The following is a 24,452-nucleotide window of genomic DNA, read 5'->3' on the forward strand; positions in this document are numbered from 1 at the left end:
GCAATCATTCTAGTGAATCTTCTCTGAACCCTCTCCAATGTCAGCACATCCTTTCTTAAATAAGGAGCCCAAAACCTCACACAGTATTCCAAGTGAGGTCTTACCAGTGCCTTATAGAGCCTCAACATCACATCCCTGCTCCTATACTCTATTCCTCTAGAAATGAATGCCAACATTGCATTCACCTTCTTCACCACCGACTCAGCCTGGAGGTTAACCTTAAGGGTATCCTGCACGAGGACTCCCAAGTCCCATTGCATCTCAGAACTTTGAATTCTCTCCCCATTTAAATAATAGTCTGCCCGTTTATTTCCTCTACCAAAGTGCATGACCGTACACTTTCCGACATTGTAATTCATTTGTCACTTCTTTGCCCTTAATCTCCTGGACCAGATGGAATGCACCCTCGTGTTCTGAAGGAAGTAGCTGTGGAAATCGCGGAGGCATTAGCAATGATCTTTCAAAAGTCAATAGATTCTGGCCTGATTCCGGAGGACTGTAAGATTGCAATGCCACTCCGCTATTTAAGAAGGAGGCAAGGAGGCAAAAAGGAAATTATAGACCTGTTAGCTTGACATCGGTGGTTGGGAAGTTGTTGGAGTCGATTGTCAAGGATGAGGTTACGGAGTACCTGGAGGATTATGACAAGATAGGCAGAACTCAGCATGGTTTCCTTAAAGGAAAATCCTGCCTGACAAACCTAGTGCAATTTTTTGAGGAAATTACAAGTAGGCTAGACAAGGGAGATGCAGTGGATGTTGTGTATTTGGATTTTCAGAAGGCCTTTGACAAGGTGCCGCACATGAGGCTACTAAACAAGATAAGAGCCCATGGAATTAAGGGAAAGTTACATACGTGGATAGAGCATTGGTTGATTGGCAGGAAACAGAGAGTGGGAATAAAGGGATCCCATTCTGGTTGGCTGCCGGTTACCAGTGGTGTTCCACAGGGGTCCATGTTGGGGTCACTTCTTTTTACGTTGTATATCAACAATTTGAATTATGGAATAGATGGCTTTGTGGCTAAGTTTGCTGATGATACAAAGTTAGGTGGAGGGGCCAGTAGTGCTGAGGAAACAGAGAGTCTGCAGAGAGACTTGGATAGATTGATAGATAGATAGATAGATAGATAGATACTTTATTCATCCCCATGGGGAAATTCAACATTTTTTCCAATGTCCCATACACTTGTTGTAGCAAAAACTCATTACATACAATACTTAACTCAGTAATAATATGATATGCATCTAAATCACTAACTCAAAAAGCATTAATAATAGCTTTAAAAAAAAGTTCTTAAGTCCTGGCAGTTGAATTGTAAAGCCTAATGGCATTGGGGAGTATTGACCTCTTCATCCTGTCTGAGGAGCATTGTATCGATAGTAACCTGTCGCTGAAACTGCTTCTCTGTCTCTGGATGGTGCTATGTAGAGGATGTTCAGAGTTATCCATAATTGACCGTAGCCTACTCAGCGCCCTTCGCTCAGCTACCAATGTTAAACTCTCCAGTACTTTGCCCACGACAGAGCCCGCCTTCCTTACCAGCTTATTAAGACGTGAGGCGTCCCTCTTCTTAATGCTTCCTCCCCAACACGCCACCACAAAGAAGAGGGCGCTCTCCACAACTGACCTATAGAACATCTTCAGCATCTCACTACAGACATTGAATGACGCCAACCTTCTTAGGAAGTACAGTCGACTCTGTGCCTTCCTGCACAAGGCATCTGTGTTGGCAGTCCAGTCTAGCTTCTCATCTAACTGTACTCCCAGATACTTGTAGGTCTTAACCTGCTCCACACATTCTCCATTAATGATCACTGGCTCCATATGAGGCCTAGATCTCCTAAAGTCCACCACCATCTCCTTGGTCTTGGTGATATTGAGACGCAGGTAGTTTGAGTTGCACCATATCACAAAGTCCTGTATCAGTTTCCTATACTCCTCCTCCTGTCCATTCCTGACACACCCCACTATGGCCGTGTCATCAGCGAACTTCTGCCGGTTCCCTGCGGCGCTCCTGTGCTGCTGACCACCGTGTCAGACCTACAGTCTCCCAACCATCTCCTTATCTCCCATTACAATTTCTCCAGAATCATTTTCTATCGGTCCTTTATCTACTCTCACATGTCTTTTACTCTTTATATACTTGAAAAAGCTTTTAGTATCCTCTGATATTATTTGCTAGCTTCCTTTCATAGTTCATCTTTTCCCTCTTAATGACCTTCTTAGTTTCCTTTTGTAAGCTTTTAAAAACTTCCCAATCCTCTGGCTTATTTTTGCTTCCTTGTATGCCCTCTGCTTTGCTTTTACTTTGGCTTTGACTTCTCTTGTCAGCCACGGTTGCATCCTTTTTCCATTCGAAAATTTCTTCTTCTTTGGAATACATCTGTCTTGCACCTTCTTCACTTCTCACATAAACTCCAGCCACTGCTGCTCTGCTGTCCTTCCCACTAGTGTCCCTTTCCAGTCAACCTTGGCCAGTTCCTCTCTCATGCCACTGTAATTTCCTTTACCCCACTGAAATACCGACACATCGGATTTCGGCTTCTCTTTCTCAAATTTCACAGTGAACTCAATCATGTTGTGATCACTGTCTCCTAAGGGTTCCTTCACCTCAATCTCTCTAATCACCTCTGGTTCATTACATAATACCCAATCCAGTACAGCCGATCCCCTAGTGGGCTCAACAACAAGCTGTTCTAAAAAGCCATCTCGTAGACATTCTACAAATTCTCTCTCTTGAGATCCAGTGCCGACCAGATTTTCCAAATCCACTCGCATGTTAAAATCCCCTACAATCATCATAACACTGCCCTTCTGGCAAGCCTTTTCTATTTCCTGTTGTAATTTGTAGTCCACATCACTGCAGCTGTTTGGAGGCCTGTAGCTAACTGCCATCAGGGTCCTTTTACCCCTGCGATTTCTTAGCTCAACCCATAAAGATTCTGTACCTTCCGATCCTATGTCAACTCTTTCCAATGATTTCATTTCATTTCTTTCCATTAAAGCCACGCCTCCCCCTCTACCTACCTGCCTGTCATTCCGATACACCGTGTATCCTTGGACGTTCAGCTCCCAGAGACATACATCCTTTAGCCACGTCTCAGTGATAGCCACAACATCATACCTGCCAATCTGTAACTGTACAACAAGATCATCCACCTTATCCCTTATGCCACGTGCATTTAAGTATAACACCTTAAGTCCAGTATTTGGTACTTTTTGCATTAATTGCACTGCAACTTTATTCCACTGCAACTCATCCCAATGGCTGCAAATTTGCTCCATCACCTGCCTGTCCTTCCTGACATCCTTACTGCTCACTACCTTAGATCTATTTCTGTTTTCCCTCTTCTCCGCTCCATCATTCCGGTTCCTATTCCCCTGCCAAATTAGGTTAAACCCTCCCTAACAGCTCTATTAAACCTTCCCAACAGGGTATTGATCCCCCTAGGATTCAAGTGTAACCCGTCTTTTTTGTACAGGTCACACCTGCCCCAAAAGAGGTCCCAATGATCCAGAAACTCAAATCCCTGCCCCAATCCCTCAGCCACGCATTTATCCTCCACCTCATTCCATTCCTACTCTTACTGTTGCATGGCACAGGCAGTAATCCCGAGATTACTACCTTTGCGGTCCTTCTTCTCAACTGCCTTCCTAACTCCCTATATTCTCCTTTCAGAACCTCTTCCCTTTTCCTACCTATGTCATTGGTACCTATATGTACCACGACCTCTGGCTCCTCACCCTCCCACTTCAGGATTTCTTGGATGCGATCAGAAACATCCCGAAACCTGGCACCAGGGAGGCAAACTACCATCCGGGTCTCCTGATCGCATCCACAGAATCGCCTATCTGACCCCCTAACTATCAAGTCCCCTATTACTACTGCCTTCCTCTTCCTTTCCCTACCCTTCTGAGCTACAGGGCCAGACTCTGTGCCAGAGGCACGGCCACTGTTGCTTCCCCCATTCCCCCAGGTAGGCTGCCCCCCCCCCCCCAACAGTACTCAAACAGGAGTACTTATTGTCAAGGGGTACAGCCACTGGGGTACTCTATAGTACCTGACTCTTCCCCTTTCCTCTCCTAACCGTGACCCACCTGTCTGCCTCCCGTGGCCCCGGTGTGACCACCTGCCTGTAACTCCTCTCTATCAACTCCTCACTCTCCCTGACCAGATGAAGGTCATCGAGCTGCAGCTCCAGTTCCCTAACACGGTTCCTTAGGAGCTGCAGCTCGACACACCTGGCGCAGATGTGGACGTCCGGGAGGCTCGGAGACTCCAGGACCTCCCACATCCGACACCGAGAACAACAAGCTGCCCTCACACTCATAATTCCCCTTTCCTCAAATAACAGGAAAAACTGAAACCTAAACCTACCTTGCCTCGCCCGCTTCCACCTAAGCCCGTTGAGCCGAAGTCCTTAAGCCTTCACTCTGCTCCCGGCTCCCTCCGCTGCCCGCTAAACGATGCTGCCTGCTGTTTAAGGCTGTGTCCTTTTTAAATCTTCCCCGCTACACTGCCCGACGTCACACGCCTGCGCAGTCCCGCCTCTCTTAACTCTGATGAGAATAAGAAAAAGTCAAAATGGTTCCCGCCGCACTCCCGTTCTGATCCTTCGACTTCCTTCTCCAAGGAAGTTCTTAGATGAGGGGACACAAAACTGTTCACAGTACTCAAGGTGAGGCTTCACCAGTGCCTTATAAAGCCTCAGCATCACTTCCCTGCTCTCGTATTCTAGACCTCTTGAAATGAATGCTAACATGGCATTTGCCTTCTTCACCACTGACTCTACCTGCAAGTTAACCTTCAGGGCGTTCTGCACAAGGACTCCCAAGTTCTTTTGCATCTCAGATTTTTGGATTTTCTCCCCTATTAGAAAATATTAGAAAATAGTCTGCACATTTATTTCTACTACCAAAGTGCATGACCATGCCTTCTCCAACATTGTGTTTCATTTGCCACTTTCTTGCCCATTCTCCTAATCTGTCTAAATCCTTCTGTAGCCTACACGTTTCCTCGACACTACCTGCCCCTATGCCAACCTTTGTATCATCTGCAAATTTGGCAACAAAGCCATCTATTCCATCATCTAAATCATTGATATACAGCATAAAAAGAAGTGGTCCCAACACCGACCCCTGTGGAACAACACTAGTCACTGGCAGCCAACCAGAAAAGGACCCTCGTACTGAATTGGCCATTGACACAAATGACACATTTCACTGTATGTTTCGATGTACATGTTTGTCAAATAAATCTATGTATGAACATCCTGAAACATAAATTTGGGACCGCACTTATCCACATCACAAACCCTGTCAAAACCATTTGAAATGAGTGCTTTCCCATGGATTATCTGAGATGACAAATTCAAATTCAACAGAGCTTTCTATGGCTAACCACACAAGAGCTAACAATAGGGGAGAGGGAATTGCTGACTTTGTTGAAAGAGAAAGATTAGTTTTATTTGTCATTTGCTCATCAAAACTTTGAAACACGCCACAAAATAAGTAAATTGCGTCAACGACCGACACAGTCTGAGGACATGCTGGACAGCCCACAGGTGTAGGCACACATCCAGTACAAACATCACATGTCCACAATTTACTAACTCTGCTGACTGGATGTTTTGTTTTTTTTTGCACTATTCTCCATAAACTCCAGAGACTGCTGTGTGTGAAAATCCTAGATCAGCAGCTTCTGAGACTCAAACCACCCCGTCTGGCACCAACAATCCTTCCACAGCTAATGTCACATTTCTTCCCCAGTCTGATGTTCGACCTGAACAAGAAATAACCCTAACCCATACATCTGTGGAATGTGGGAGGACAAACAGCAGCAGGAATTGAACCCTGACCTTCTGATTGCTAGTAGCTATAAAGCATTACGCTAATCACTACACTATGGTCCCACCTCAAAGTCGAGGATTTGAAGGTTAAAGTTGAGTTTATTGGCATTTGCACAAGTATGTGAGTGCACACAGGTGTACTGTTCACTCTCAGCTTCACAGGTGCACGGCCGCGCTATAACTGAAGTGTTCCTGTGCACATCGTATTAAAAGCCATGCAGATGGAATTTTCTTTTATATAACATTAATATAATTTTGCAATCTATGTAAATAGAATTGTAAAATACCCTGTAATTAATTGTGTTAATGAAAGTAATCCATGAATCTTCTAAATAATAAACATACTACAACCTTTACTTTGAAACATTTTAGAGCTTCAATGTATTTACACTGTCAGTGTTTCAAGTTACAACACTTACAAATTGTAAGAATAAACACAGAATGGAAGTCAGTGGCTCGTTGTTTATAAAACACCTGCCCGCTGAATGCTGACGCTGTCTAGTCAAATCATTTTAGTTTTGCCATTGCGCCTGTCAGATGTTTTGACTGCTTGGTATTGTTTACTTGTGTTGTCAGTTGTATTTGTGTTTGTTTGATGTGCAGATTGCAACAAAAACATTTAAAGTGTCGCGTAGTTTTCAGGTTGTGTAAAGGTTTCCTACTCAGAGCAATGGTTGGTCTGCACAGCTGTTAAAACAATAGAGGTAAGAAAGAGGCATCCATTCTTAAAGACCCTCACCATCCAGGAAGTACTGCCATCAGGGAGGAGGTACAGGAGCCTGAAGACACACACTCAACATTATAGAAACAGCTTCTCCCCTCCGCCATCAGATTTATGAATGGTCCATGAACCCGTGAACAATATCTCACTAATCCTCTTTTGTGTTATTATTTTGTGTTATTTATTGTAACTTATACTAAGTGTTATGTGTTCCATCATACTGCTACCACAGAACAACAAATTTCATGACAGTCAGCAAAAATAAATCTAATTCTGATGGGCACGTGGGTTAGAAGAGAGACAAAGATGTAAAGAGGGACCGAAGGGGACTGGTGGGCACCGTCCCCTCTCAGTGTGCAGTCGCACAGTGACTGAAATGCTTTTATTGCCACACACCCGGAATTGGATGCAGCTAGAAAAAGTTTATGAAAGGCGAAAGATTTTCTTTATTGCACTGTATTTCATTATACCCTTCAATTAATAAATAAAATCAAAAGTATGCGATTCTTTAGTTTTCATTCTAACTATTCATAGTATACATATTACAAAAAAATTTTTTAAAGTGCTGTGCAGCTTTCAGGCCATATAAAAATTTCCTGCCCAGAGCTATGACTGGTCCACACAGCTGTAAAATAAATTAGAGGGAATGTTGCTGATGGGATTGTGCTCCTGGGGTCTGGCCTCAGTTGAATGATCTTGTGTTCTGGATTAAGGACATGTGACTGATAAAACTGAGGACCATAACATTCTGCTTTGCTCTATATTACAGTTGGAACTCCGTACTACATGTCCCCGGAGAGAATACACGAAAACGGTTACAACTTCAAATCTGATATCTGGTCACTTGGTTGCTTATTATATGAGGTAGGTTGAGGTCATCGTTACCTTCAAACTTTGAAACATGAACTTTGAAGCAATGTCACCGTGAGGGACTCCAGTCCAGGGACATGGATCTATCTATGGTGTTGGACTGGACTGTATATTTCCCTAAACATAAAGTACACTGCAGGCGCTGGGTGTCCTGACGAAGGGTCTCGGCCCGAAACGTTGACTGCTTGTTTCCACGGATGCTGCCCGACCTGCTGAGTTCATCCAGCGTGTTGTATGTGTTGTATATTTCCCTGTAGTTTAACTTTCTGATTCTTGTTTGTATTTTTATATATCGTCATCTTCATTATGTGCCGTAATGTATGATGTAGGTGATTGCGGCCTTGACCATGATTGTCCTTGGCAAATTTTTCCACAGAAGTGGTTTGCCATTACCTTCTTTTGGACAGTGTCTTCACAAGACGGGTGACCCCAGCCAATATCAATACTCTTCAGAGATTGTCTGCCTGGTGTCAGTGGTCACATAACCAGGACTTGTGATCTACACCGGCTGCTCATACGACAAACCACCACCTGCTCCTGCAGATTCACATGACCCTGACTGGGGCTAAGCAGGAGTTATACCTTGCCCAAGGGTGACCTGCAGGCTAGCAGAGGGAAGAAATACCTTACACCTCCTATCATAGAGACATATCTCCACCCTGCCACCCTAATTTGTATATAATTACCTATAAATCTATGATACCATGGGAGCCACGGTAGTATGGCAGTTAGCATGATGCTATTACAGCTCAGGGTATGAGAGTTCAATTCCAACGTTCATTAAAATGATCACAGGATTGAATGGCTTGTCATATGAAGAGCATTTGATGGCTCTGGGCCTGTACTCACTAGAATTCAGAGGATTAGGGGGGAGGAGTGATCTCACTGAAATCTATTGAATGGTGAAAGGCCTTGACAGGGTGGATGTAGAGAGGTTGTTTCCTTTGGTGGGAGAGTCTAAGTCCAGGGGACACAGCCTTCGAATGGAGGGGCAACATTTTAGAACGAGGAGGAATTTTTTTCAGCCAAAGAGTGGTGAATTTGTGGAATTCTTTGCCACAGGCAGCTGTAGAGGCCAAGTCTTTATGTATATTTAAGGCAGAGGTTGATAGATTCTTGACTGGTCAAGGATTGAAGGTATGTGGGGAGAAGGCTGAGAGGAAAATCGGATCAGCCATAATGAAATGGCGGAGCAGACACAATGGGCCAAATGCCATGGACCGTTAGACAGGGGGTCTGTGGGCCCCAGTTTGGGAACTCCGGCTCGTACCTGTCCAATTTTCATTCCGTTTTGCAATGGAACCCTCCTCTACCATTTCGTTTGGCAGTACATTTCGTGCACTCACCACCCTCTATGTGAAAAAGTCACCCTTCCCCCTCTCACTTTAAGAATCTGAGGAGGGTAAAAATAATGGGACCTGTAGGAACACTTTTCCAGTTTTTTAGTATTGCCTTAGAGTTTTGGACTCCCCTCCCTTGGGAAAACATCGCAGTGTTCACCTTATCTACACCCCTCGTGATTTTACTTGCTACCCAATATGCTGCTGCTGTTTAGGGCAGCAATGAAGGTCTTCCGTCTCTGGTGGTTTCAGGGCTTCCATCATCATGTAGCAGCTTCTCGGTTTTCACTACAAGTCCCAGGTGGAAATTCAGGAACACCGTCAAACTCAGATGTAGAAGGGTTCTTCATTGCTGTTTCCATAACAGTTTTGTTTGACCGGTCAGAGTTGTTAGCCCTGAGCTGAACTCCTGAACCTGGAGGACCAGTGGACCACTCTTAGTCTGACCTCTACCCTTTGACCTGTTTGGCATGAGTGAACCTACCAAAAGCTAAAGCATAAAGCCCTGACTCCAGCCAGCATAGCTCTCCGGGTCATTGAGGCACGCAAGTGTCCCAGGGTTGGAGAAGTGAGTGTGTGTGTGTGTGTGTGTGTGTGTGTGTGTGTGTGTGTGTGTGTGTGTGTGTGTGTGTGTGTGTGTGTGTGTGTGTGTGTGTGTGTGTGTGTGTGTGTGTGTGTGTGTGTGTGTGAGTGTGAGAGAGTGCGTGAGTGAGTGTGAGAGAGTGTGTGAGTGAGTGAGTGTGAGAAAGTGTGAGAGTGTGTGTGTGAGAGTGAGAGTGTGTGAGTGTGAGAGAGTGAGAGTGTGAATGAGTGTGAGAGAGCGTGTGAGCGAGCGTGTGAGTGAGAGTGAGAGTGTGTGAGTGAGTGTGAGAGTGTGAGAGAGAGTGAGAGTGTGAATGAGTGTGAGAGAGCGTGTGAGTGAGTGTGAGAGAGCGTGTGAGAGAGTGTGTGAGTGAGCGTGTGAGTGAGTGTGAGAGTGAGAGTGTGAGAGAGTGTGTGAGTGAACGTGTGAGTGAGTGTGAGAGTGAGAGTGTGAGAGAGTGTGGGAGTGAGTGTGAGAGTGCATGTGTGAGCGTGAGAGAGTGTGTGAGTGAGTGTGAGAGTGAGAGTGTGTGTGAGGAACAAGGCTTTCTTTTGCTGTGGTTCTGTTTTGCTGTGTTCTGCTGAACACTGTGCTGGTATCAAATTGTGTGGTGACATTTGCGGGCCATCCCCAGCACATCCGTACATTGTGCTGGTGGTTAATTCAAACAATGGATTTCACAGTATGTTTAGATGTACAGATAAATGAATCTGAATCTGACTGGTGTGGAAGTGTGCTCAATGAACTTTGATGGGCCAAAGGGCCTATTCCTGCTTTCTACAACTCCATAAATCTCAATCTGCCAAATCAAACAGTATCTTCAATTGACCAGTGACACAAAGGGATGGACAGTATGGCTGATTTATATTTGTACTTAAGGAAAGTAGTCCTGGTGATGCAGATGGAAGTAATTGAGAATGGCAGTCCTGGGATCTTGGTCCCTTAGGTTAGGGAAGTAGGAAGTTGGGGAATTGACCCCCCTCGGGCCACTGAATGTTTTCTGAATCCAATTCAGTAAGTGAGATATAAAAATAGATTCCCAGTGCAGGGTAAGGAAGATGTATGAGAGGTGGCCAGAGAGAGATTAATATCAAACTGCTCTTCGATAGACCGCAGCAGTTAAAAAGATGGGTGAAGATAAATTGTTGTACTCACTGCTCAGGAACTGATGCACCAGATGGTGCATACACTGGAGTGGGCAGGTCAGATACCGCCAGGGTCAGGACCCTCGTGTGGAATGAACCACAGGCCAGTCTGTGATGGGATAAACTGGAACAGAAGTAATTTGCACGTGTGTGGGTTTTTGTAGAAATTATCCAAAACTTAATGTTGCTACCTTCAAATAAACACTGAATACTGAATGAATTTTGTTTAGCTTGCATTGTCATTGCTCTACAGGTTGGAATTCAGTTCCTGCTATGAATCATAGACATTGCAGTCTGTTACCTGATGCATACTGAGTTAATCCACGTATTTATATTTACTTATTGAGCTAATGTGGGAATAGGCACTTCCAGTCCTTTGAGCTGGTAAATTGTAGGATTAATCCCACAACTTAATCCTAACCTAATCACGGGACAATTTACCGAGGCCAATTAACCTACCAACCGGTACGTTTTGGACTGTGGGAGGAAACCCACACGGTCACGGGCAGAATATACAAACTCCTTACAGGCAGTGGCGGGATTTGAACCTGGGTTGCCTGCACTGTAAAGTGTTGTACTAACCACTACATTACCAAATGGAGAGGGTTCTGAGATGGTTTATGAGAGTGGTTCTGGGAATGAAAGGGTTAATGTATGAGGAGCGTTTGACGGCTCTGGGCCTGTACACGCCAGAGTTTAGAAGAATGAGTGGCGATCTCGTTGAAACCTATCAAATATTGAAGGGCCTAGATAGAGTGGATGTACAGAGGATGGTTCCAATAGTGGGGGAGTCTAGGACCAGAGGCCACAGCCTTAGAATAACAGATGAGGAGGAATTTCTTTAGCCTGAGGATGGTGAATCTGTGGAATTCATTGTCACAGACAGCTGTGGAGGTCAAGTTATAGGGTATATTTAAAGTGGAAGTTACGCTGAAGTTGGCTGAGTTCTGAGTAAATTTATTATCAAAATACATACATGTAACCATATACATATATTCATTTTCATGTGAGCATTCACAGTAAGTCCAAGAAACATAATAGAAACAATGAACAACCACACCCAACAGGATGGACAAACAACCAATGTGCAAAAGACAACACACTGCAAATACAAAACAGAGAAAATAAAATAATAATAAATAAATAAGCAACAAATATTGAGAACCTGAGATGAAGAGTCCTTGAAATTGAGCCCATAGTTTATGGGAACAGTTCATTGATGGGTGAATGAAATTGAGGGAAGTTATCCCCTCTGGTTCAACAGCCTGATAGTCGAGGGGTAATTATTGACCCTGAACCTGGTGGCGTACAAGATGTTGTTGAGCCCTAATTTGGAATATTGTGTTTAGTTCTCATCACTTACCTACAGGAAAGATGTCAATAAGATTGAAAGAGTGCAGTGAAAATTTGCAAAGATGACAGCAGGAATTGAGGACCTGAGTTATGGGGAAAGACTGAACAGCTTGGGGCATTAACCCCGGAGCACAGAAGATTGAGACGAGGTGTGATAGAGGTACACAAAATTATGAGGGGTGTAGACAGGGTAAAAGCAAGCAGGCTTTTGCCACCGAGGATGGATGAGACTTGAACTGGAGGTCATGGGTTAAGGGTGAAAGGTGAAACATTTAAGGGGAACATGAGGGGAACTTCTTCACTCAGAGGGTGGTGAGAGTGTGGAACGAGCAAGGGGCGGATGCAACATCTAAGATAAATCTGGATAAGTACATGGTTGGGAGGAGTGTGGGGGTTATGGTCTGGGAGCAGGTCAATTAGACTAGGCAGAATAACAGTTCAGAATGGACTAGATGGGCTGAATAGCCTGTTTCTGTGCTTTAGTGCTCTATCACTCCAATGTTGTTTTCACTCCTGTTTTAATCTTGCCTTAGTCCTCACTGATAATGAATTTAAATATCACAAGAACCAGGGAAGTCCTCCAATTAACAATACCTGTACATATCCAGCATTAGACCTATTTTGCTTCCTAGTATGTAAAACACGTTTACTCACTTCTTTAATCAATAATCATTTCTGTGTGACAGTACTTTCACAGATTATGGTTTAAGTATATGACCAGATCAGATATCCAGACTGTGTGGGTACTCTAGGAAGGGCAAATCAGTAATCTCATTTACTGAAGCAGCCTTCTCTACATTTGTGAGACATGATATAAAACGCAGGATCACTTATCAAGCATCTCTGTTCCATCCACCGGTGGAATCTCCTGGACCAACCATATTAATTCCTGTCCCCATTCCCATTCTGAAATGTTGGTCCGTGGCCTCCTCTTTTGCCAAGATGAGGCCACCCTCCGTGTGGAGGAGCAACACCTCATATTCCATTGAGGTAGCCTCCAATCTGATGACATGAACATCAATTTCTCCTTCTGGTAAAGTATTTGTCCCTCCCTCTTCTGTCTTCTTCTATTTCCCAGTCTGGGCTCTTACCACTTCTCCTCACCTGCCTATCACCTCCCTCCGGTGCCCCTCCTTCTTTCCCCTCTCCAATGGTCCACTCTCCTCTCCTATCAGATTCCTTCTTCTCCAGCTCTGTACCTTTCCCATCCAGCTGCCTTCACCTATCACCTTCCAGCCTCTTTCCCCTCCCCCCACCTTTTTATCCTGGCTTCCTTTACAGTCCTGATGAAGGGTCTGGGCCTGAAACGCTGACTGCTTGCTCATTTCCATAGACGCTGCCTGACCTGCTGAGTTCCTCCAGCATTTTGTGTGTGTGGATTTCCAGGATCTGCAGAACCTCTTGCATTTATAACCTCTTGCAATTAATTATTGAAATAAATCAGGCTTACCTCACCATAAAACAGGGACACCTCTTTTTCCCTCATTAGGGAGGGAGCCTGTGGTATGTCGAATACTGGGCGAACGAGTAGTCTTTGGAGTACTGCGAGTCTGTGTCTTTTTTGATGCTTTGCTGCACGTTTGACTGCTTGGTGGGGGTGCCGATGTTGAGGGGTGCCGGTTTTTTGCTGGTGGGGGAGGGAGGTCATTGCTTTTCTGCTGCTTATGCATGGGTGGGGGACTTTGGGGTTCTAACATTTAACTGTCATTCATTCTTTGTTTTCGTGGATGTTTGCGAAGAAAAAGAATTTCAGGATGTATATTGTATACACTTTTCTGACATTAAATGTATGTTTGAAACCATTGAGCTGTAAGGTTTTGTATTGATTCAAATTGGTAACTTCTGAAGGAAGAGCTAGTTGACAGAGAGGCTTTCCCAAGGGAGACAGAAGTTATCGGGAAACTTGTATTTGGCTATCCTGTTAAGGACCAGTTTACAGAAGAGAGACTCTTGTATCCAGCAGTTAGACCCCAAGAACAAACATAAAGGAACTCAGCAACGCATATGAAATGCTGGAGGAACTTCATCAGGGTCTCGGCCTGAAATGTCAACAGTGTATTCCTCTCCATAGATGCTGCCTGAGTTCCTTCAGCATTTTGTGTGTGTTGCTCTCAATTACTGGTTTTGACAGTTCCTTTCTCAGGCATCGAGTTGCTTACTAATAAATCTAAACAATGCAAATTCAATAATTACCCGGAGGTCCAATTTTCAGAGCAACTGCATGTAAACAGAAGTAGAGGAATAAATCAAGGCAGCTTCCAAACGCTTCACACTAAGAGGATGTAAAACAGCTTAAACGGGGACAAGTCATTCACATGAGTAATACAGAGGAAAGTTGTTTCCGTTCATCCCATTGTATCCAAGCTGTTCCTAATCAGCTCAAAATCAGAATCAGGTTTAATATCACTGGCATATGTAGTGAAATTTGTTGACTTTGTAGCAGCAGTACAATGTGATACATAATAATAGAGAGAAAAACTGTGAATTATAGTAAATATATATATAGGAACATTGAAAACCTACAGCACAATACAGGCCCTTCGGCCCACAAAGCTGTGCTGAACTTTGTGTGTGTGTGTGTGTGTGTGTGTGTGTGTGTGTGGGTGTGTGTGTGTGTGTATTTGTGTGTGTGTGTGTGTGTGTGTGTGTGTGTGTGTGTGTGTGGGTGTGTGTGTGTGTGTATTTGTGTGTGTGTGTGTGTGTGTGTGTGTGTGTGTGTGTGTGTGTGTGTGTGTGTGTGTGTGTGTGTGTGTGTGTAAATAGTTATATTAAATAAGTAGTGCAAATACGAAAATAAAAAGTAGTGAGGTAGTGTTCATGGGTTCATTGTCCATTCAGAAATTCGATGGCAGAGGAGAAAAAGCTGTTCCTGAATCACTGAGTGTGTCTCTTAGCCTTGTGTACCTCCTTCCTTATAGAGAACAAGGCACGATCAGGGTGATGGTGGTCCTTAATAATGGGTGGTGCCTTTCTGAGGCATTGCTCCTTGAAGATGTCCTGGATACTATGGAGGCTAGTGCTCATGATGGAGCTGACTAAGTTTACAACTCTCTGCAACTTACTTCGATCCTGTGCAGAAGCTGCCCCCCCCCCTCCATACCAGATGTTGCTTCAGCCAGTTAGAATGTTCTCCATGGTACATCTGTAGAAATTTTTGAATGATTTTGGTGACATACCAGAACTTCTCAAACTTCTAATGACATATAGCCAGTGTTACGTCTTCTTTGTAGCTACATCAAGCTAGGAAAATGGCTACGGATTTATAAATTGTTTTACACAGCACAGTAGTGTAGCGGTTAGCGTAAAGCTTTACCCTGCCAGGGTTCAGTTCCTGTGGCTATCTCTAAAGACTTCTCCCCATGACCGTGTGTGTTTCCTCTAGGCGCCTGGGCTTCCCCCCACGTTCCGAAGACGTGTGATTAGTGAGTTGTGGACATGCTCTGTTGGTGCCGGAAATGTGCTGACACTTTCAGGCTGCCCCCAGCACATCCTTGGACTGTTATGGTCATTGACACAATTCACCGTGTGTTTTGACGTTTAATGTACGCATGATAAATAACAGTAATCTAATCTTCAATGATCTTTACTAATTCTGCATGACGTTCCTTAAACCTACCCACCATCAAGGACGTATATAGAAAAAGGTTCAAAGTTCAAAGTAAATTTATTATTGAAGTACATGTATGTCACCACATACAATCTGGAGATTTATCTTCCTGTGGGCCCACTCAATAATAATAATGATCATAAATCCATTAAAAATAATAACTATAATAGGATCAATGAAATACTGCACCAACTGTGAAAGATGTCAGAAGAGGACCGGAAACGTCATGGACTCTCGCTCTGGCAGTGTGTGGTACCCACCTGATTCAAGTAAGCTTCAATAGTACCGGTGTCCAAGAAGGGCGTGGTAGCTTTCTTAATGACTATCGCCCAGTGGCACTTACATTCACAGTGATGATGTGTTTTGAGAGGCTAGCGTTGAAGCCGATCAGCTCCTGTCTGAATGGCGACTTGGATCTGCTCCAATTCGTCTACCAAAGCAACAGGTCCACAACCCTGGAACATCTAGACAGCAAAGACGTATACATCATCAGGATGCTCTTTATCGATTACAGCTCGGCATTTAATACCAGCAACCCCTCAAATCTCCAAGACCTGGGCCTCAATACTCACTTGTACAATTGGATCCTGGATTTCCTCACTTTAGACCCCAGATAGTTCGGATTGGCAAAAATATCTCCATGATCTCCACCAGCACAGGAGCACTGCAGCGATGTGTACTTAACGCCTTGCTCTACTATGACTGTGAGACTGAGTACTGCTCCAACACCAACACCATATACAAGTCTGCTGACAACACCACTGTTGTGGGCTGTATCAAAGAGGGTGATGAATCAGCATACAGGAGGGAGACTGAAAACTTGGTGAGTGGTGTAACAATATCAACCTCTGTCTCAATGTCAATAAGACCAAGGAACTGATAGGAGATTGATAGTAGACTCCAGAGGTCCAAGAGCCAATAATCATCAGTGGATCAGAGGTGGATAGGGTCATTAACTTTAAATTCCTGGGTGTCAGGATCTCAGAGGACCTATCCTGGACCTATTATATAATTGCAAAGAAAGCACAACAGAGCCTTTACTTCCTCAGGAGTCTGCGGAGGTTCAGCATGCCATCAAAGATCTTGGCAAACTTCTATAGATGTGTGGTGGAAAGTGTGCTGTTGGCTGCATTATGGCCTGTTATGGGAACACCAATGCCCTTGAGTGGAAAATCCTAGAAAAAGTAGTGGATTTGGCCCAATATCTCACAAGTAAAACCCTCCCAACCATTGTTGACCTCTAAATGAAACATTGCTGTAGAAAAGCAGCATCCATCATCAGAGATCCCCACCACCCAGGCCATACTCTTTTCTCACTGCTGCCATCAGGTAGAAGGTACAAGAGCCTCAGGACTCACACCACCAGGTTCAAGAACAGTTACTACCCCTCAAACATCAGGCTCATGAGCAAAAGGGGATAACCACACTCATTTAAGGACTCTTTTATTTTGTTATTTCATGGTCACTATTTATTTATATCTGCATTTGCACAGTTTGTTCACAGTTTTCAGTTTACAGCTACTGTTCTATAGATTTGCTAAGTATGCCCACAAGAAAAGAATTTCAGGATTGTATGTGGTGACATGCATGTACTCTATTAATAAATTTTACTTTGAACTTTGAACTACTCCCATCAGGGAGGAGGCTCCACAGCATCCATGAGAGAACCAACAGACTCAAAAACAGATACTTTCCCCAAGCAGAAAGGCTGATCAACACTTCCACCCACTAACCCATCCCTCCACACCCTAATCACCACTACTTTATCATTTCCTGTCATTCACCTTCTGTACAGATACTTCTGTGCCTAGTGTCACTTTATAGACATACAAATAATCTATATAAGTTCTCTTACGTGTTTATATTTATTGTGTTTTTTATTATTGTGTTCTTAATCCTATTGTTTTTCTTTGTGCTGCATCGGATCTGGAGTAACAATTATTTCATTCTCCTTTACACTTGTGTACTGGAAAAGACATGAAACAATTTTGAATTTGACGCATAAAGATAAAGTGTTCTGGTTTGTAATAACTTTTTTCTGTGTAAGAAGTGTTTTCCTCCTCAAGCATGTTTCTAGAAGTCATTGAGTCACTCAGCATGTAAAGTTTACAGTTCCTCTGCCCCAGATCCTTGCCAATCAACATCTCCCCATTTAAACAAACCTGTACTGAGTTCCTCTCCCCTTCCCTCTTATTCTACTCTCCACACTGGCCTCTTACCTCTCTTCCTCACCTACCTATCACCTCCCCCTGTTACCCTTCCTCCTTCCCTTCTCCCATGCTCCACTCTCCTCTCCTATCAGATTCCTTCTCTATCCCATTACCTTTTCTACCTATTACCTCCTAACTTCTTACTTCCCTGCCCCAACTTGGCTTTATCTATCACCTTCTAGCTATCCTTCTTCCCTGACCCCCCACAACTGAACTTTTTATTCTGACTTTCATAACATAAAACCGTAAGACTCAGGTGCAGAATTGGGCCAGTCAGCCCCTCAAGTCTACTCCACCATTCCATCATGGCAGATTTATGTTCCCTCTTCCACCCCATTCTTCTACCTTCTCCATGTAACCTTTGATGCCCTTACTAACCAAGAATCTACCAACCTCCGCTTTAAAAATACTTAATGATTCGGTCTCCACAGCCATCTGTGGCAATGAATTTCACAGATTCACCATCCTCTGGCTAAAGAAATTCCCCCTCACCTCTGTTCTAAAGGGACCTCCTTGTATTCTGAGGGTGTGCCCGCTGGTCCTAGACTCCCCCACTATAGGAAACATCCTCTCTAGGCCCACTCTATCTATGCCATTCTATCTAGACTAGATGGGCCAAAGGGCCTGTTTCTGTGCTGTGGCATTCCATGACTCGATAACTTTATTCTTGGTTACTTTGAACTACAGAAAATGTTGGCACATTCAGGCAGCACTCTCCTAACTTCCTGATTTAAATTGCAAAGAACATTAGAATATTACTACGAAGATATAAATTCCATTTCTACAACCAGAGAAGTAAAGGGTTTTCTTGCGGATCATCATTCTAGAGATCTTCTGAGCTGTGGCAGGACTCCACATCAACAAACAACAAAAATCAACGTCACCCCTATTTTAAACACAAGAGATTCTGCAGATGCTGGAATCTAAAGCAACGCACATAAAACGCTAGAGGACCTCAGCAGGTCAGGCAGCGTCATTGGAAATGAATAAACTGCGGCCGTTTCCATCTGGGTCCTTCCTTCAGGACTGGAAAGGAAGGGGGAAAACATCAGGATAAAAAGTTGGCGGAGGATAGCTAGGTGATAGGTGAAACCAGGTGGGTAGGAAAGGTAAAGGGTGCAGAGGAATGAATCTGATGGGAGAGGAGAGTGGACCACATGTAAAAGGGGAGGAGGATGAGACTCAGGGCAAGCTGAAGGCAAGTGAGAAGAAGTGAAAGGCCAGAATGGGGAATAGAAGATGAGGGGCAGGGAGAAGGACAAGTTTATTTACCAGACAGAGAAATCAATATTCCTGCCATCCCTATTTTGATTTTTTATACTGGAGTGGAGGTCAAATTACCTTCCACAGACAACAGAAGAAATTATTTCCAAACAAGGCGCCATGATAGCGCTGCACTTTTACAGCTTTTGGGGAGGGAGGGCATGGTTCCGGAGTTCAGAGTTCAATTCTGACGCCATCTGTAAGGTGTTTGTACGTTTGCCCCTGTGACAGTATGTGTTTCCCTCCAGGTGCTCTGGTTTCAATATTTTTCAATATTTCAATATCTTATTGAAGCGTATAAAATTCTAAAGGGATTGGACAGGCTAGATGCAGGAAGATTGTTCCCGATGCTGGGGAAGTCCAGAACGAGGGGTCACAGTTTAAGGATAAAGGGGGAAGCCTTTTAGGACCGAGATGAGGAAAAACTTCTTCACACAGAGAGTGGTGAATCTGTGGAATTCTCTGCTTCAGGAAACAGTTGAGGCCGGTTCATTGGCTACATTTAAGAGGAAGTTAGATATGGCCCTTGTGGCTAAAGGGATCAGGGGGTATGGAGAGAAAGCAGGTACAGGGTTCTGAGTTGGATGATCAGCCATGATCATACTGAATGGTGGTGCAGGCTCGAAGGGCTGAATGGCCTACTCCTGCACCTATTTTCTATGTTTCCTCCTACAATCCAAGGATGTACCGGTTAGTAAGTTAAGTGGCCGTTGTTAGTAGTTCTGTGATTAGGCTAGGCTTAAATGAGTGGGTTGCTGGGTGATAGGGCTCATTTAGCTGGAAGGGCCCGTCCCACAGTGTATCCTGAAATAAATAAACACTCAATTACATAAAATACAAAATACTTGGAGGATGATTCAGCAACTGGGAATTATTGGCATAAACAGCTGGAGACCAAGAGTGTATTTTTTTAAATGTGTTCTGTTTTCCACTGCCACAGGATGGCTGACAAGTGTGAGATTCATCTCAAAGGAAACAAAACCTTCTCATTATTGTAAGCACCACTCTACAGATACCCAGACTCAACCAGTTGTGGATTGTTAAATAACAAACTGCAAAAATAAATTTATTGATGTTTATTTTTTGCACAAGTCCCAGACCGTTAGTGAAATATGAATCAGGGTGTCTGGTGCTCATAAAGTCACAGAGTACAGAAATGGGCCTTTTGGCCTGTCCTGTCCACACCATCTGCCCAGTCCAATCAACCTGCACCCGGAACAGCCCTCCTGTTTCCACGTACAACAGCCCTGTATCCACCTACTTATCCAAACTTCCCTTAAATGTTGAAATTGCAGTGGCAGGGGCAGTGCCCACTACCGGAGCTCTCTCATGTATTACTGAGAGAGGGTCTCACCGTTAGAGCTCTCTGATGGAGTAGTGGGGGAATGCCCCGTTACAGGAGCTCTCTCGTGTATTACTGAGAGAGGGTCTCACCGTTAGAGCTCTCTGATGGAGTAGTGGGGGAATGCCCCGTTACCGGATCTCTCGTGTATTACTGAGAGAGGGTCTCACCGTTAGAGCTCTCTGATGGAGTAGTGGGGGAATGCCCCGTTACCGGAGCTCTCTCATGTATTACTGAGAGAGGGTCTCACCGTTAGAGCTCTCTGATGGAGTAGTGGGGGAATGCCCCGTTACCGGATCTCTCGTGTATTACTGAGAGAGGGTCTCACCGTTAGAGCTCTCTGATGGAGTAGTGGGGGAATGCCCCGTTACCGGATCTCTCGTGTATTACTGAGAGAGGGTCTCACCGTTAGAGCTCTCTGATGGAGTAGTGGGGGAATGCCCCGTTACAGGATCTCTCGTGTATTACTGAGAGAGGGTCTCACCGTTAGAGCTCTCTGATGGAGTAGTGGGGGAATGCCCCGTTACCGGAGCTCTCTGGTGTATTACTGAGAGAGGGTCTCACCGTTAGAGCTCTCTGATGGAGTAGTGGGGGAATGCCCCGTTACCGGATCTCTCGTGTATTACTGAGAGAGGGTCTCACCGTTAGAGCTCTCTGATGGAGTAGTGGGGGAATGCCCCGTTACAGGATCTCTCGTGTATTACTGAGAGAGGGTCTCACCGTTAGAGCTCTCTGATGGAGTAGTGGGGGAATGCCCCGTTACCGGAGCTCTCTGGTGTATTACTGAGAGAGGGTCTCACCGTTAGAGCTCTCTGATGGAGTAGTGGGGGAATGCCCCGTTACCGGATCTCTCGTGTATTACTGAGAGAGGGTCTCACCGTTAGAGCTCTCTGATGGAGTAGTGGGGGAATGCCCCGTTACCGGATCTCTCGTGTATTACTGAGAGAGGGTCTCACCGTTAGAGCTCTCTGATGGAGTAGTGGGGGAATGCCCCGTTACCGGAGCTCTCTGGTGTATTACTGAGAGAGGGTCTCACCGTTAGAGCTCTCTGATGGAGTAGTGGGGGAATGCCCCGTTACCGGATCTCTCATGTATTACTGAGAGAGGGTCTCACCGTTAGAGCTCTCTGATGGAGTAGTGGGGGAATGCCCCGTTACCGGAGCTCTCTGGTGTATTACTGAGAGAGGGTCTCACCGTTAGAGCTCTCTGATGGAGTAGTGGGGGAATGCCCCGTTACCGGATCTCTCATGTATTACTGAGAGAGGGTCTCACCGTTAGAGTTCTCTGATGGAGTAGTGGGGGAATGCCCCGTTACCGGAGCTCTCTCGTGTATTACTGAGAGAGGGTCTCACCGTTAGAGCTCTCTGATGGAGTAGTGGGGGAATGCCCCGTTACCGGAGCTCTCGTGTATTACTGAGAGAGGGTCTCACCGTTAGAGCTCTCTGATGGAGTAGTGGGGGAATGCCCCGTTACCGGATCTCTCGTGTATTACTGAGAGAGGGTCTCACCGTTAGAGCTCTCTGATGGAGTAGTGGGGGAATGCCCCGTTACCGGATCTCTCGTGTATTACTGAGAGAGGGTCTCACCGTTAGAGCTCTCTGATGGAGTAGTGGGGGAATGCCCCGTTACCGGATCTCTCGTGTATTACTGAGAGAGGGTCTCACCGTTAGAGCTCTCTGATGGAGTAGTGGGGGAATGCCCCGTTACAGGAGCTCTCTCGTGTATTACTGAGAGAGGGTCTCACCGTTAGAGCTCTCTGATGGAGTAGTGGGGGAATGCCCCGTTACCGGATCTCTCGTGTATTACTGAGAGAGGGTCTCACCGTTAGAGCTCTCTGATGGAGTAGTGGGGGAATGCCCCGTTACCGGATCTCTCGTGTATTACTGAGAGAGGGTCTCACCGTTAGAGCTCTCTGATGGAGTAGTGGGGGAATGCCCCGTTACAGGAGCTCTCTCGTGTATTACTGAGAGAGGGTCTCACCGTTAGAGCTCTCTGATGGAGTAGTGGGGGAATGCCCCGTTACCGGATCTCTCGTGTATTACTGAGAGAGGGTCTCACCGTTAGAGCTCTCTGATGGAGTAGTGGGGGAATGCCCCGTTACCGGATCTCTCATGTATTACTGAGAGAGGGTCTCACCGTTAGAGCTCTCTGATGGAGTAGTGGGGGAATGCCCCGTTACAGGAGCTCTCTCATGTATTACTGAGAGAGGGTCTCACCGTTAGAGCTCTCTGATGGAGTAGTGGGGGAATGCCCCGTTACCGGAGCTCTCTCATGTATTACTGAGAGAGGGTCTCACCGTTAGAGCTCTCTGATGGAGTAGTGGGGGAATGCCCCGTTACCGGAGCTCTCTCATGTATTACTGAGAGAGGGTCTCACCGTTAGAGCTCTCTGATGGAGTAGTGGGGGAATGCCCCGTTACAGGAGCTCTCTCATGTATTACTGAGAGAGGGTCTCACCGTTAGAGCTCTCTGATGGAGTAGTGGGGGAATGCCCCGTTACCGGAGCTCTCTCGTGTATTACTGAGAGAGGGTCTCACCGTTAGAGTTCTCTGATGGAGTAGTGGGGGAATGCCCCGTTACCGGAGCTCTCTCGTGTATTACTGAGAGAGGGTCTCACCGTTAGAGCTCTCTGATGGAGTAGTGGGGGAATGCCCCGTTACCGGAGCTCTCTCATGTATTACTGAGAGAGGGTCTCACCGTTAGAGCTCTCTGATGGAGTAGTGGGGGAATGCCCCGTTACCGGAGCTCTCTCGTGTATTACTGAGAGAGGGTCTCACCGTTAGAGTTCTCTGATGGAGTAGTGGGGGAATGCCCCGTTACCGGATCTCTCGTGTATTACTGAGAGAGGGTCTCACCGTTAGAGCTCTCTGATGGAGTAGTGGGGGAATGCCCCGTTACCGGAGCTCTCTCATGTATTACTGAGAGAGGGTCTCACCGTTAGAGCTCTCTGATGGAGTAGTGGGGGAATGCCCCGTTACAGGAGCTCTCTCATGTATTACTGAGAGAGGGTCTCACCGTTAGAGCTCTCTGATGGAGTAGTGGGGGAATGCCCCGTTACCGGAGCTCTCTCGTGTATTACTGAGAGAGGGTCTCACCGTTAGAGTTCTCTGATGGAGTAGTGGGGGAATGCCCCGTTACCGGAGCTCTCTTGTGTATTACTGAGAGAGGGTCTCACCGTTAGAGCTCTCTGATGGAGTAGTGGGGGAATGCCCCGTTACCGGATCTCTCATGTATTACTGAGAGAGGGTCTCACCGTTAGAGTTCTCTGATGGAGTAGTGGGGGAATGCCCCGTTACCGGAGCTCTCTCGTGTATTACTGAGAGAGGGTCTCACCGTTAGAGCTCTCTGATGGAGTAGTGGGGGAATGCCCCGTTACCGGATCTCTCGTGTATTACTGAGAGAGGGCCTCACCGTTAGAGCTCTCTGATGGAGTAGTGGGGGAATGCCCCGTTACCGGAGCTCTCTCATGTATTACTGAGAGAGGGTCTCACCGTTAGAGCTCTCTGATGGAGTAGTGGGGGAATGCCCCGTTACAGGAGCTCTCTCGTGTATTACTGAGAGAGGGTCTCACCGTTAGAGCTCTCTGATGGAGTAGTGGGGGAATGCCCCGTTACCGGATCTCTCGTGTATTACTGAGAGAGGGCCTCACCGTTAGAGCTCTCTGATGGAGTAGTGGGGGAATGCCCCGTTACCGGAGCTCTCTGGTGTATTACTGAGAGAGGGTCTCACCGTTAGAGCTCTCTGATGGAGTAGTGGGGGAATGCCCCGTTACCGGATCTCTCATGTATTACTGAGAGAGGGTCTCACCGTTAGAGCTCTCTGATGGAGTAGTGGGGGAATGCCCCGTTACCGGAGCTCTCTCATGTATTACTGAGAGAGGGTCTCACCGTTAGAGCTCTCTGATGGAGTAGTGGGGGAATGCCCCGTTACCGGAGCTCTCTCATGTATTACTGAGAGAGGGTCTCACCGTTAGAGCTCTCTGATGGAGTAGTGGGGGAATGCCCCGTTACCGGATCTCTCGTGTATTACTGAGAGAGGGTCTCACCGTTAGAGCTCTCTGATGGAGTAGTGGGGGAATGCCCCGTTACCGGAGCTCTCTCATGTATTACTGAGAGAGGGTCTCACCGTTAGAGCTCTCTGATGGAGTAGTGGGGGAATGCCCCGTTAC

The 24,452-nt window shown here is 45.7% G+C and overlaps 1 protein-coding gene across 7 annotated transcripts in view; it reads left to right on the plus strand.

Annotated features, from left to right (window-relative positions):
- Window positions 1–24,452, plus strand: part of LOC140731168 (serine/threonine-protein kinase Nek6-like) — a 164,436-nt gene that overhangs the window by 122,293 nt on the left and 17,691 nt on the right. For all 7 annotated transcript variants that reach the window (XM_073052578.1, XM_073052582.1, XM_073052583.1 and 4 more), the window contains one exon: window positions 7,342–7,436. In XM_073052578.1, coding sequence (XP_072908679.1) covers window positions 7,342–7,436 — 95 coding nt within the window. The remainder of the gene's footprint in view (window positions 1–7,341; window positions 7,437–24,452) is intronic.

Source organism: Hemitrygon akajei, chromosome 7, assembly GCF_048418815.1.
Source record: "Hemitrygon akajei chromosome 7, sHemAka1.3, whole genome shotgun sequence".
NCBI classification, from domain to species: Eukaryota; Metazoa; Chordata; class Chondrichthyes; order Myliobatiformes; family Dasyatidae; genus Hemitrygon; species Hemitrygon akajei.